The sequence below is a fragment of the Cebus imitator genome, unplaced genomic scaffold, assembly GCF_001604975.1.
Source record: "Cebus imitator isolate Cc_AM_T3 unplaced genomic scaffold, Cebus_imitator-1.0 Scaffold68, whole genome shotgun sequence".
NCBI classification, from domain to species: domain Eukaryota; kingdom Metazoa; phylum Chordata; class Mammalia; order Primates; family Cebidae; genus Cebus; species Cebus imitator.
The window spans coordinates 10,014,573-10,030,224 of record NW_016107383.1 but is presented as its reverse complement, the minus strand read 5'-3'; the positions used below and the strand labels follow the sequence as shown (position 1 = coordinate 10,030,224).

The window sequence follows — 15,652 nt, the reverse complement described above, 5'->3', positions numbered from 1 at the left end:
AAAAAAGCTGGAGGCATTACATTACCTGACTACAGTAATCATAACAGCATGGTACTGGTCCCAAAACAGAGATATAGACCAATGGAACAGAACAGAGGCCTCAGAACTCAACAGTTCTACAACCATCTGATCTTTGACAAACCTGACAAAAACTAGCAATAGGGAAGGGATTCCCTATTTAATCAATGGTGTTGGGAAAACTGGCTAGCCACATGCAGAAAGCTGAAACTGGACTCCTTCCTTACATCTTACACAAAAATTAACTCCAGATTGATTAAAGATTTAAATATAAGACCTAACACCATAAAAACCCTAGAAGAAAACCTAGGCAATACCATTCAGGACATAGGCAAGGACTTCATGACTAAAACACCAAAAGCAAAGGTAATAAAAGCCAAAATAGACATATGGGATCTAATTAAACTTAACTTCCGCACAGCAAAAGCAGCTATCATTAGAGTGAACTGGCAACCAACAGAATGGGAAAAAAATTATGATCTGCCCATCTGACAAAGGGCTAATATCCAGAATCTACAAAGAACTTAAACAAATTTACGAGAAAAAAACCCATCAAAAAGTGGGTGAAGGATATGAACACTTTTCAAAAGAAGACATTTATGCAGCCAACAAACTTATGAAAAAAGCTCATTATCACTGGTCATTAGAGAAATGCAAATCAAAACCACATTGAGATACCACCTATGCCAGTTAGAATGGCAATCCTTAAAAAATCAGGAGACAACAGATGCTGGAGAGGATGTGAAGGAACAGGAATGCTTTTACACTGTTGGTGGGAGTGCAAATTAGTTCAACCATTGTGGAAGACAGTGTGGAGGTTCCTCAATGATCTAGAACCAGAAATACCATTTGACCCAGCAATCCCATTACTAGGTATATATCCAAAGGATATAAATCATTCTACTATAAAGACACATGCACACATATGTTTACTGTGGTACTGTTCACAATAGCAAAGACTTGGGACCAACCCAAATGCCCATCAATAATAGACTGGATAAAGAAAATGTGGCACATATACACCATGGAATACTATGCGGCCATAAAAAAGGATGAGTTCATGTCCTTTGCAGGGATATGGATGAATCTGGAAACCATCATTTTCAGCAAACTGACACAAGAACAGAAAACCAAATACCACATGTTCTCACTCATAAATGGGAGTTGAACAATGAGAACCCATGGACACAGGGAGGGGAACATCACACACTGGGGCCTGTCTGGGGTAGGGGGATAGGGGAGGGATACCAGGGGGTGTGGGGATTGGGGAGGGTTAGCATTAGGAGAAATACCTAATGTAGATGACATGGTGATGGATGCAGCAAACCACCACGGTAAGTGTATACCTATGTAACAAACCTGTATATTCTACACATGTACCCCAGAACTTAAATAAATTGAAAAAAAAAAAAGAAATGGTATAAAAAAGATGGAGAAACTCTGCAGCAATGAAAGCTGAGAAACAATTCCATATTTAGGATTCCATCCTGTAGATAGAACAGTGTGAGCCTATAAAGCTGTATATTCAAGGATGTTTACTAGAACATTGTTTAAGAGCCAAAAATTGTAAGCAACCTATTTGTTAATTACTTGGGAAGAAACACAATACAAAGCAGTCTTTCACATTTCTCCTTCTCACATCAACCACTTTTAATTCTTTACAAAACTGTTATCTCTGACACAAATCCTGTTAATTTATCTGTTCCTTTGTTTGTTTTTATATCTGCATAATCCCCACATCACTCCCAACTAGTATGTAATCTCCGTGAGAGCAAGGGCACTGTTTATCTTGTTCATTACTTTAGGACATAGGACAGGGTCTTCTTAACACTTGTAGAATGAATGAATGAATACTACATTTATTCAAGAAAATGCTAGACAGCTACTAAAAGGAGTGAAGACCTGTACATACTAATCTTAAAAAAAAAAAAAAAAAAAAAGTGCAATCTATCTTGTTAAGGAAAAAAAAAAAAGAGGTGGGGAAATTTTATTTCTTTCCTTATGCAAGTTTTAAGTAGTATTTTTTTTTTTACTTGTTAGTATTCTTTTAATTAGACTTGAGACTTTATTTAATTAATTAAATATTAGTATGAGAGCAAACCACACATAATCAAACTGCTAGAAATATATTGACTGTCCATAACTGTAGTGAATTTATCTAGGACTGCTACCCTCTGACTCCCTGTTTGTTCAAGTCCCTCCTGTTCTCGAGTTCTAGCCCAAGGCCTCCCTCCCCCATGCTACCTCCAGGACAGAAACCTGATCTGTTTCTCCTGTCTTTGTCTAGAGGAAACTGAACACATAAAAGGTGTGCAGTAGATACTTTCTGAATGAATACATGAATAAGGAGACATCTTTCTCCAACCTCTGTAGTTCACAGTTCACAGAAATTCTTTCCTCTCCTTTCTACTGTTGATACTATTTCTGGATTCCCCAAACTGTATCTTAGAGAACTTTAGTTCTGCAAGATTTTCTGTAGGAAAGGGAAAGGTATGAGGCAAAAGTTTAGAAAATGCTGTTCAAGATCACTAAATAGGGTGTGGTTTTTTGTTTTTTTTTTTCGTTTCCTTCTGAAATTCTCAGAGACTTGAATGTGCTAATGAGTTTTGTGAATCTCAAAGGTTGGAGAAGGAAATATGCACTATTCAAATTTATTTGAATGTATGTTCTGTTTCTTAAGGAATGCATTTTTCTCCCAAAACACCAGTGACCCCCTGAGCAAAATTTTGAAAGAGTTTGTCTAAAGCATCCTGAGGGTGGTGTTTCATGTTGACTACCCAACATTGTCAGTGACCCTACAAGTTATCTTTCCAGCTACACTGTCACTTCCTTGAACACAGAGACTATGTTCTTTTCATCACAACATCCCTGGGACACGTGGTTGTGGTGATGATACAGAGGATGATGAAGGAAACCCGAGAACTTCATGATAGAAGAACATTTATTTCTCCCTTAGCACTAAAGAATAATTCATTTTTATTTTATGTTACATTTATGTTTCCTTGAAAGAATGTAGGAAATGGAAGCAAAGGGTTGAGATAAAAAAGATCATTATAATAAAATACAATTACAAAAACTGCATCCAAGGTCAGGAGATTAAAACAAATCCATAAGCCATTGGGGTTCCTGTAGTTGCTTTGATTGAGATTAGATTTGGCCATGAGCTTCCTGCTAATGAGGCCAAAAGTTTCATAATCAAAGTTTTATGCTTTCATTATCAGAAAGAGGGAAGCTAAGAGGAATTAACATCTTACTTAGATATGCATTCAAAGTGAAGTTTCCTACTGCAATAGTGCAGAGGCATGGCTGTGGGAGGAGAATTTCACATAACAGCTGCCCTGTTCTGCCTTGGTCCTTCCTGCTAACTCTTTCCTGTAGTTTCCTTCTTCCCTCCTGTTTGGTTCCCTCTCCTGCCATAGGCAACCACAGGGAACAGATACTACTATGCTCAGAAAAGCCATAAAATGTCTGTGTTGCCAGCCTAACTTCATACCCTCATATGTTTAACCCCTAATTCCTAAGGTTACTGTTGGAGACATGGCTTTAGGGAGGTAATTAAGGTTAAATGAGGTCATAGTGGTGCTGCTCTAATAAGACAGGGCTAGTGTCTTTATTTGTAGAGGATGAGACATCAGGGCTCAACCTCTCCCTATATAAACGTGCACAGAGGAAAGGCCATGTGAGGACACAGCAAGAAGGCAGCCACCTGCAAGCCAGCATGAGACGCCTACAAGACACCAACCCTGGTAGCAACTTGATTATGGACTTACAGCATTTAGAACCGTGGGAAAGTAAATTTCTGTTGTTTAAGCCTTCCAGTCTGCCATATTTTGTAATGGCAGCCTAAGCAGATCAATACACCCCCTCAGAGCAAACAAGGACGGCTTACCGCAACAATGTACACCCTGATCAGCACTGTGACTGGGTGATTAAGTGGAATTCCTTGCTGGATTCTCAGCTGCCCACTGTCCTCGGAGCTAGAATCCTCAGGGCTTTTGTAGATGCAGAAGGAGCCCTGGAACCACAAAATGCAACCCATTGAAATGAGATGGTCATATGTCCCACCAAAACCCACAGAGAGCACAGACTGGGAATCCACAGGACCTGGGTTGGTGCTAAACTTGCCAGTTGGATATCCTTGGACAATTTATACAGCCTGCTGGCATCTGAGCTTCTTCATGATACATCAGTGAATTGATATTGCACATTAACACCCTCCTCACAGGAATGTTGTATGAGGAACAGAACAGATGGGACACCAAGTGTGTTTTACATGTGGGGTGCTGTGCTAGTCCATCCCCCATTATCTCATTCAATTCTGACTACAGTATTCCTATTTCCAGACATAGCAACTGAGGCTTAGGGGAGTGAAGCACTTTGTTCCAGATCATGCAGCTGGTTAGTACTATAACTAGGATTTGAATCCAGATGGGCAAACTGCAATGTCTGTGCTATTTCCAACATAGCATGCTGCATAGAAAGGCCCAGCTTGTAGTAGGTTTATAGTGAATACTGGCCACTACTTTGTGATGTTCACACTGTAAGTCTGCCAAATGAAGGGCTTGTGTTGTTTGATTAGTTTAATTGTCCAACTGATGATGGGTTTGTGTAAATCACACATTTGGTATGCCAGGGGTGGAGAGAACAAAGTAAAGTTCAGTGTTTCTTTCAGGTAATGATTCTGTCTCCGTATTTTTCACCAGACTGAGCTCCAATCCACTGGTCACAGGCCAAAAATATCTTAAAATACTGGGGCTTGGTTTTGTGGCGTTCTAGAAAGGAACCTGAGTAAAAATTAAGGATTTTCCCTACACACATCCCGCACTGCACAATTCCATTAACTGAATTGAGACCTACCTGATATTTATGAACAGGGAGAGACAAATGAAAGGATGAACAATGGAACCTGCCTTAAATTTTCCTATGACTCGGTCTCCATCAAGACCATGGTCATCTTCTGTAGACTTGCCTCTGAAGAGCTCAAAGGTTTTCACCCAGTCTTCAAAATTGTTGAATTCACTCTCAAGATCACCATCATATATCTTTAGGGAAAGGGGGGAATATTGTTCTAAGAGGAAGGAAGGCCCAGGATTGATATAATGAGAAATGCCAAGATTCTCCAAAACCAGCCTCGATATATGCCCTTCGGAAAAATCTGAGGCTGTTGGTAATTTATCTTCAGCAAGATAAGAAACATGGATTCGCTCAGCACTCCTGAAACTACTACTCTGCATTTTATGAAATTTGTTGATGACTTTTAAATTCCAAAAAGTATAGGTAAATAAAAAAAGTTGTAACATACAAGTATAAATACAACAAACCTTTTAGAGCTAATTGATGCCATTGGTTGTTGGATATAGACTATAATATTTTGAGGAGATTCAAATCAATAATGTTCATTAAATATCCAATTTTTAACACATATAAAGTAATGGAATATTTGTTTTTATTGTAATGCATATACACATGAATTTTCCAAGTGGAAAATTATATATATATATATGTTTTGGAAATGCAAAATTGAGTTGAGTTTTAGGTTTGGTAGTATAATAAATTACTTGTTCAACTTTCCTGTATAAATTGCTTACCCAAATTGGTTACCTAGATATGTAATTTTTACACTTCAAATTTTCATAGCCATCAGTATACCTCTAGCTAATCCCCTGTGACTAATGTTAAGATTGGCCTGATGGAACTGACTTTAGTTGGAGTTAAATCTCCTGCTACCTTGCGTGTGTACACATCTGCATGATGATGTCAGGCACCTAGAGGTGAGTGAAGGGGGACTCAAATGCTGTAGATTACTTTGTCAGGTCCACAATAAACAATTTAAGTTATGCCCCTTCTCAATATGAGAGTATAGAAAATGGAAAATGAACAAGCTCCCTTGTCTTGGTTTAAATGCACATCAAAGTTTACTTCTCTACATCAGTGATAATGAAGACAAAGTAAGTCGGTCAAACAAAGGCATGACTAGGGTTAACCAGAGCACTAACTGAACCTCATTGCTAAGCATCCCTTCCCACCCATGGCAGAGATGCCTATGTCCCCACACACCTGCAAGATGGCCAGGTTGGGGATTCCATCATCTTTGAGTTTCTTCTTGGGCATTTTATCTTTCTTCTTCTTTGGGCCATCTTCTAGATCTACCACTACCTCATCTGGCTTTGCCTCTGTGGACATTCAGCAGAAATTAGATTTTTCCTGGTGGTTGAGATGAGAAGGAACAAAGCCCAGCTTCTCCTTTCCTTTTGCTCTGGCATGTCCTATGCTGTGACCATTCTTTTTAAAAAGAAATAGTAACTTTTTGCTATAGGATTGTTACATAGAGTCTGTACACTGCATGACTGCAACGTACCACATGCGCATATAAATGCAATGTCAGTGGATCCCCTAGGGCTGGGCAATGTGCTGGCCTGTTACAGCACACGTAAGAACTCATTAAACTAGGCACAGAGAGAATAAGTAATTTGCCCATTCACCCAACTAGCAAAGAACAGACTTGGGATTTGGACTGATGCCAAAGCTTTTTGGATTCACTCCATCTCAGATCTGTTAAGGGACTTGAGATTCATTTAGTTCAACATGAGTTTCAAATATCTTAAGGGTCTCGTGCAAAGTTGTTAGTGGGAGTACTTAGCAATTTTTTAGCAGCAGACTCTTCAGGGGAGAAACTACCGGATATGGACTCTAGCTCTGTTATTTTCTAGCTGTGTAATGTTGGACAAATTGCTTGCCCTCTTTGTACCTCTGTTTCATTATTTGTAAGATGATGATACTATTTCCTGTGATGTGGGGTTGGTCTTAGAATTACATGTGCTAATTAGAAGTGGTCTGAGGAACTGAGCCTGGCTCTGGTTTTCCATTTCTATCAACGTCAAATGAAACAACACTGGCTGCTTATATTTAGGCTGATAACTACTGTTGGCTTAAATTGAGTTTGTGGTAATTTGACATCTGAGGCCTGTCTTTTGAGCTTCTGCCAAACAAGATCTATTCAATCCTGTAAACTCAGTTTTGGAACCTAAATCCAGGCCTTCACACTCACCTCTAATAAAGTTTATCATGTTGATTTTGGCCAGCCATCCCAGATTACTTCAATTTTTATTCTATGGTTTCTACATTAAGACTGTCAGCATAGGGACTTGAACCAAAGGGTCCATTCCAGCCCTGAACTGGATTCAGAAGAACTGAGATCTGGTTCTAGCCCAGCACTAAGAGCCACATGACCACATTTTAAAGTGCTGTCCTCTTCCTGAGATTGTTTCTAAACTTGGGAAAGGAGGGAGTTGAGCTCTAATACACCTACCATGGCTTCCATTTTGTAATTTTCTCCTAAAAATGGCCCTATTATATGGACAAATGTTCCCAGAAAAGCCGCTTACCCATATTGCCTTTTTTCTTCTTGGGATTGCTCTCCTTTGCCTTTGAAAAAGGAAGAGACAAGATTATTGACACTGCGATACTCGATTTATTAATTCTGACTTACAATTCTAATGCAATGATCTCAGCCTTCTGCATTTCCAGACACACCATTTTAAAAGTATTCAAACAGTCTCTAAGCAGTCCCCAAAAATGAAGTCTCATTTTTTTGTAAAGATCTGGGGGCTACTCCCCGTCCTAGAAAAGAGGCATCCACACATCTAAGAAAAGTGTGATCAAGATGTAGACATCTTTATCTCCTATATGCAGTACCTCAGCCACAAGGCAAGCAAACTCTCTCCCCAGTATTTTTCCACCTCCCTGGAGCATCGCACTGGTCTGCACTACGAGCTGTGTCTGTTGGCGTGTCTGGTCCTTGGAATGGTATCGCAGATTGGGTAGGTTAGCAGATAAAGGGGAAGGGGCCAAGTTCTCACAGGAAGTGATAGTGTCCATCGCAGCAAAAGGAGGGAGGTTGGAGGCAGGGGCTAACATTTGCTCTTTTAGTACATATCAATATTTGAGAAATAGTCCTAGATGCAACCATAGCCTTTCCAAATGACAGAAGAGTATTCAATTAAATATAACATCCGACTAATTTTTCTTCCCTTTTGTACTTAAGGATGAGAAATCTTATCACATCCAGTTGCTGAGTTTTTGCCTCACTCTCCAGGCATAGTCCCTACTGGCTCTCCAGCTGTATAACTAGATCTATCTCGTTCCATGGACATGAGGCCATGCTCTTGCTATGCAAACCTACTTATAATAACATTTGCTAAGGCCAAGGCCTCTGCCTTTGATAATTTCCCATGTGAACTCAGAATCCTGCTGGAGACTTGAGGCCCTTAGACTGGGGTTATCTCCTGAGGCTCTAATCATTGATGCCTCCCTGTCCAGAGACCCCATTCCTCCCTGCTGGACCCCCCTGAGTCTGACTGGGAGGCAGATCCTCCAGACGCCACGCTGGAGTCAACATCCTTCCAGTATTTACAGCAGAGTTTGTGTCCTAGGGCCAGCTCCAGCCAAAAAGTGGGAATTTTGTAATTCAGGATTTCTGGTTCTTCCAGGCTTTTTACCCTTCTGCAGTTAACCAAACCACACCTGAGTAGGGCCTATGTATAGTGGCATTTAAAAGGAGGTTATGAAGGACTCAGGATGGGAGAAGGTACTGTATTTTCTTATTGAGTCTCTTGACTGCCACAGGTAGGGGAGACTCTACCTTCTGTGCTTTCTTCAGGGAGGCATAATACTTAGACCACCAGTCAATCACGTTTTCAGCAGATTCATCTGCTATGGTTCTCTTTTTCCTCTTTGTGGACCTCCGGGAAGGTGTCCTGGGATCCTGGCAAGGGATGAAGGATGGATTATTAGTTCAGCCTCATTTGGCTACATCCTGGACAATTGGCTTGTAAGGAAGAAAACATTTAGGTGTCCACTGGAAAACACACAGAGGTATCCACTGGTTTTGTGGTAGCAGCTCTCCGTATCACTTCCACAAAGGAAAGCTCAAGAATCTATTGATCATTCCTTCATTTATTTAGCATTTATTAAGCATGTGTGAGATACTGTTTTTGACACTGAGGATGTGTAGATAATTAGACAAAATCCCACACTGGGTAGCTTAGAGTACAGGAGTTAGGCATGCAACAAATAAGAACTAGACTATATGATGCAATGTGGCATAGCAGAAAAGGCATTAGCTTCTGACAGACCTGGGTTATAAATCATTAAGCAATTAATATAAATGTTATAATTCTCAGTTTCCTCAACTAGGGACAATAATGCCCACCACTGTCGTGAGGATTAAGTGACATAATTTAGGCAATTCTTTGGTGTCGTTTCTGATTTGAATGGATACAAGTAAATGACATCTATCACATAAGCGATGGGGTGGCAGGAGAGGGAGTGACAGACATGTGGCAGGAAGGAGGCATTTGTGGGAGAAGACAGGTGTCTGCTGGAGCTATGGGTGCAGGACTTATTATGCATTCATCTTCTATTCACTCACCAAATCATCTCAAGTCCATACTATGACCTAGGCACTCTATCAAGTGCAGAGGATACAGAGATGTTGAAAAATTATCTCTTCCCTGCTGCAGCTCACAGCTTTATGGCTCTGAGATGAACACTGAATCTGAGAATTCAACAGAAAGTCACAGGTGCAATGCTAGGAGAATGCAGCAAACCTAGTAAGACATCAGAGAGGTCACTGACCATGGATGAGATGAGAACGACCTGTGCAAATTGCCATGCATCTACCTCACTTTTCCTCTGTGCTTTTTATTTCAGCCTTTGCCATTTGCTGGGCAGGCTGTTCCTTAAGACTATTGTTTGGAGGACAGACAGAGCCTCACTCTGGTGCCCAGGCTGGAGTGCAGTGGCACAATCTTGCCTCATTGCAGCCTCCACCTCCCAGGCTCAAGTGATTCTCCTGCCTCAGCCTCTGGAGCAGTAGGGATTACAGGTGAGTGCCACCACACCTGGCTAATTTTTAGTATTTTTTTTTTTTTTTTTTTAGTGAGTCAGTACACCTGGCCCCCTAAGACCTTCTTAAAATGGCCTTCTCTTTTAATTCAATTGATACACCAAGATTTTTCACTCAAGTATATAATTTAGAAAGACTCTTCACTCAAATGTATAATTTAGAAAGATTAACTTGTTTTGTGGTTATGTATTTGTCAATCCCATATGACCCTGTACAAAGTATGGTCTAAATATTTGTGGAACACACTTGCATGAAGAAACCCATGGTCTTTCCTAGCTAATGAATTAAGAAGAGTTTCTGTTTAATTAAATATTACTGCCACATTTGACTAGCACTCTGATTTCATGCACATTAACTTTCTGATTCTATAACAGGGAATCATGGAGGCATAATACTTAGACGAACAATGCTGTGAAGTGGGTGTCAACATCCCAATTTTACAAAGGATGAACTGATACTCAGAAATGTGAAGCTGCTTGCCCATGGTCACACCACAAGCAGCTTCATATTGTCTGAAGCCTCCAATGCAAACTCCAATGAGCCTTGTAATATGGAGAGGGATTTTAGTCTGACCTTAGGTTTTCCATCTTTTGGTGGCTCCCCGGCTACAGGTTTGTGTTCAGGCTCCAGCATCGGGGATGAGTCAGGGATGTCAACCACGATGGCTGGCTGAACCTGGGCAGAGTCGGGCACCACTGTGGGAGGTGGCTCAACATCCACATAAATGTCATCTGTTGGGAGATCCTGGGAGGTGCTGGTGGCTCCAGTGGACTCAGTGGCTGTTAGTGAATCTGAAATCTCTAAAATGAAAGCACATCAGGTCAGGGAACTAGGCTGCATCACAGGGTGGTCATTTCAGGGATCTAATACTAGGAATCACACAGATCCGGATTCAAATATACCAGGTTCCTGATATTTCGGAACCTCATTTCCTTATTTATAAAATGACAGTAAAAATACCCATCTCATTGGGAGGATGAAATGAGACCATGATGTAAGGCATCTGGCACATAGTAGGTCATACATAAATGGTTGTATTTGTTATTGATCCCTCAAAGTAATTTTAATCAGTCGTGGTCATTGGGATCATGAAAATCAAGGTTTAGGATACAGATTCTGTGTCTCGGGAGATTGACTCCTGCTGTGTGTTAATCTGGGGAGCCTTTAGAGCTCCAAAGGGACAGGAACCTCCCAACTGTAAGTAGAACTCTGGGCACATAAGTACATGTGCTTGGCAGGGAGCAGGGGTATGTCCAGAGCTTCATGAGATTCTTAACTGGGCTGTTGACGCCATAGAAAGGTTGTAACACTGGCCTTCATTGCCAAAGGTCCTCGTCTCACTGTTTTATGCTGTAGGAGTCAGTACTTAGGAACATTTCCCAGTTGGGTACCCCCATGGCTGCTACAGCCTCCAGAGTTTCTCCCTCCCCATTTGCTGACTTTTCAACAGAAAATTTAACCCAACAAAGTCTTATGGGTATCTACTCTGTACTGGGCATAGAGACAAAGAAACCAGTGAGACAGACTAGAAATCTCAGAAACAGACAGGGAATGTATGGCAATTTGGTTTATGAGAAAGATGGTAGTACAAATCATTGGGAAAATGAATGATAGGTCAGCAGACCCTTTGGGGGAAAATGGTGTACTATGTGGGGAAAAATGCAACTGAATCTCCACTTAAAATCATATATAAATGCAGATGATTCAAGATCTAAAGGAGAAAGCTAAAACTATAAAACTAATAGAAAAAAATATAAGATAATATCTTCGTGACCAAGGGGTGAGAAAAGGTTTCTTAAACAAGACTAAAAAATAAACTATAAAGTTTAAAACATGGAGTGATCCGATTATATAACAATTAAGGATTTCTGCTCATTGATAGGAATTACAGACAAGGTTAGTAGTTATCATACTAGGAAAAGAAATGAATGATACCTACAATCTACAGGATTTTAATATCTAGAAAATACAAAGAATTTGTGAATCAAAAAGAAAATTAAAGCACATAAAATATGGGCAAAAGACATGAGCCAGCATCACAGAAGGAAGATTAATATGGCAGTCAGGTATGAAGGATGTACAAACAGTAGCAAGCAGAGAAATTCAAGTTAAAATAAAAAATGAGATACTAATTTATATCCACAGAGTAGCAAAAAACTAAAACCAAACCAAAGCAAAACAAAAATTTAGAAAGTTGGATAATAGGAGGTGCTGCTGAGGAGAAAAATGGGGTTCCAAATGCAGTAATGGCAGTATAGACTGATATAGACTGGCATAGATCAGTGAAGCTCTCTGGAGTGGCCCTGGCTCTAATTAATGAAAATAGATGTGCGTATTTCTTGGGACCCAGCAGTCTCACCCCTGGGTGTACATGCCAGAGAAATTCCCACATAGCATCTTCCCTCAGGGAACACACACAGGGCTATTCATTGCAGCACTGACTGTGGAAGAGGGAGTTGAGGCGGCCAGTGGGTCTAATATGAGAGGAAAGGCAAAGTCAAGTGTGGTAGATGCAGTGAGGAGCAGTAACAGGCTAATGTACACACAGCAATATGGTTAGATCTTAAAACCCAGAATTGAGTGAAAAGAACAGGAAACCAAATGAAAATCATAGCATCATATTATTTAGGTAGATTAAATCGATTTAAATTTGACAAGGATAGTGGTGTAGGGCCTGCAGCGGGGAGGAGACTGGGATTAGAGATAGGAATAAGGTGTAGGAGGACCGTGGATAGAATAAGAATCTTTGAATAGACCAATGACGATTATACAGCATGGAAATGAGACATGCAATGAACTCCACTCTGTGCGCCTGAGACCCAAAATGGAACAAACTAAAACGACATCAAGCACAGAGCCAAGTAAAATGTCAGAGTGGAGGCAGGAAGGAGTTTAAGCCATAGTCAAGGAAGGTGTCTTAGAGAAATTGACCTGATATGAGTTAAAGTAAGAGTGTGGCAGCCAACAAAAGCAGAGGCCACTGCAGGAGCAAGCTCATCAGACAGATCCACCCAGCCACTTGGCTGTGGGGCATCATTTGAGCCAATCCCATAGCAGGCACTCTCCAGGGGCCATGACTTTATAGTTACAGCTACAAAATCTAGGAGCAGCTTCTCACCATGCCCAACTTGGGTTCTGTCCACCTGTGAGATGAGGGCAAGGGGCTCTCTGGATTTACATAAAAACTGCTTCAAGTAGTTGATGGTGTAGGTTCCCACAAGCGTACTTCTCCCAAAAGCTCTCCAGTCTACCACACAGATGCTCAGTGGTGGGTGCAGAAGCTCGTTCTCAGGCAATTCCTATAGGGAGAGGCTGGAATGAAGAGGGCACTGGGCCTGGCTGCTTGAGCCCTGCTGATCTTTCCATGGGCAGAGCCAAAGCAAGCTGGGCATCCAGCCTCCCTTGTCCCCACCTTGCCACTCTGTCCCTCCTGGCCAGTCCTACAGCTTGCCAAAACTCTGAAGCAGTGTCTTCCCAAGCCAGGGGGTAATTCACCCAGATAGGAAGTCTGCCTTAATAACAATTTGTCCCAGGTTTAAATGACAAAAATCTCTCTCTGGCAGTCATTTTCAGACCTCTTATTTTGTCATTATCTGACAGCAGAACTCTCATCTCCAATGACAGTTTCTCTAGGGCCATTATATAAAAGAGATGAAAGTTGGGCCATTTGGTACAGAGCTGAGAATGAGGGGGCAGTGCCCCAGCCACTTGTTTTCCCTGGTGGCCCCTGAGACTCACTGCAGCCTGATAGAAAAGGTTTGCAAGCACCATGCATAGTCTTCCATTGCGGGCTTTGCTAACTGGGGACATACGCCCAGTGGAGCAGGCTGGGTTGCATAAAGCAATTTTTTTCTTTGCGATTAGTTTCAAATCAAAGCACAAAAAATATGTTGAAATATTGAAATAAAAGCACAGCACAGATGTCAAAAAATCACTTTAGAAGCATAAATTCACATGTAAACTCTTGACATTCTAAGTACAAATACTTTTTTTTTTAAATGTAGCCATTAAAATAAATTTTGTAAACCAGTGGTTCTCAGATTTTAGTGTATATCAGAATCACCTGGAAGCCTTGTTAAAACAGAGATGTCTGGCCCTCCCCACAACAGTTTCTGATTCAGAACAACAGTGGGGCCTAAGAATGAGCATTTCTAGCAAGTTCTCAGGTGATGCTGATGATGATGAATTGGGGACCACACCTTGGGAACCACAGTTCTGGGCAAAGTTTGTCAACCTGCTTTGATTGTTGTATGATCGACACTGGAAGCTTCAAAACAAAACAACAACAAAAGTCTATTTTAGCTCATTGTGAAATTCTGGCTTTTCACTAAATTAGTTTTTTCTCGCAGGTAGTGGACATCTGAAATTCTAAAACATCTCATCTGTGGAAAAATGAGCAATAAGCCAGGTCAGGAAAGTAAGAAACTCCCACCACTTCGAAAGCATCAGCCTGGACGCTGAAGTTCGGGTTGTTCTTGTAGCTCTGGATCACACAGGACTTCACGCCTCGTCCTCCACACTCGATGAGAACCTGGGGCCGATCCACCGAGAGGAGCTGCACCTTCTTCATTTCACGAACTCCCCAGAAGAGAACCTAAGAAGACAACCAGCAGAGCTGTCACCACAGACCCACGGAGGAGCCCCACCCCTGCCCCGACTTTGGGTGGACAAGTCAGACCTGCTCCCTAAGAACCACGTTATGTTCCTCCAGGAAAGAACTGCACAGATCCTTGAGGGCTCATTCTTTTTATCTAGGTCTCCTGCCCATTCCATTCCACCTCTTCTACAATTCAGGCAGGGCCACTGCCCTTGAGTCCCAGAGAACAACTCAGCTCCTCCCTTGACCCGTACCTCCACTCGGTATTTGCTCAGCACCGGCCGAATGTTGGCAGGAACCGGGTAGATCTGGGTGATGTCTGGTGGCTCAATGGGTGGGAGCCCCTGCAGCCCAGATGGCGGGACCTACCATACAAGGCAAGGGTGAGTTAGACACCGGAGAGACACAAGGAAGGCAACAGCGCCACACAACCACCTCATCAGTAACACCTTCACTGTTTTGTTAGCAAAAGCAATGTTTCCAGCTTAAAATACAAGGGCCATGCATTTTACCATATTTATTTGTTCACTGATAAACACGTTCATTTACAAGGGTAACCAACATTTAGCGATCACTTAAGGTGTGCCACAAGGCTAACAACTAACAACACAGAGCTTTCAGTAAGCTCACAGTATAGAGGGAAAGAACAAATATGGATGATAGAGTTTCTCAACTTCATAAAATTACACAAGAACCACAGGAGGGTAGTGGAGAAGGAGCTTTCATCAGATTCCAAACATTTGAGTCTTAAAGATCCCCACCCCCTTCGATGTGTCAAGAATCTCCAGAAAAGCCATTATGCACTACTACAAAAAAATAAAAAGGATTTATGTTTGATCCAACAGAGACTACATCTTAATCAGTGAAGCAGAAAATAAAATGTTTTGAAGGCAGAACTCTAAGATAAAAACATATCGCTTCTTGTGCTCTTGGAGTTAATGAAACTTCAGGTCAATTTTAGCTTTGCTGAAATTTCACACAAAGGACTTACAGAGTTCTATTGAGAAAAGGGTATTTTTCACTGTGTAGGCCATCTCACACTGCCCTCAAAACCTGGTTTGACACATACGTCTTTCAAGAATCTTTCTCCAAAGGAAAAAATAATCAAAGAAGCTTTCCTGACCTGATTC

The 15,652-nt window shown here is 41.3% G+C and overlaps 1 protein-coding gene across 1 annotated transcript in view; it reads right to left on the bottom strand.

Annotated features, from left to right (window-relative positions):
• The window catches only part of FER1L6 (fer-1 like family member 6), a 157,818-nt gene that overhangs the window by 49,391 nt on the left and 92,775 nt on the right, over positions 1-15,652 (bottom strand). The window contains exons 22-30 of the mRNA XM_017530746.2: positions 14,777-14,887; positions 14,358-14,519; positions 13,044-13,224; positions 10,499-10,725; positions 8,660-8,782; positions 7,404-7,443; positions 6,076-6,191; positions 4,929-5,060; positions 3,908-4,033 (exon numbers count right to left, since the gene is read on the bottom strand). Of these exons, the coding sequence (XP_017386235.2) occupies positions 3,908-4,033; positions 4,929-5,060; positions 6,076-6,191; positions 7,404-7,443; positions 8,660-8,782; positions 10,499-10,725; positions 13,044-13,224; positions 14,358-14,519; positions 14,777-14,887 (1,218 nt within the window). The remainder of the gene's footprint in view (positions 1-3,907; positions 4,034-4,928; positions 5,061-6,075; positions 6,192-7,403; positions 7,444-8,659; positions 8,783-10,498; positions 10,726-13,043; positions 13,225-14,357; positions 14,520-14,776; positions 14,888-15,652) is intronic.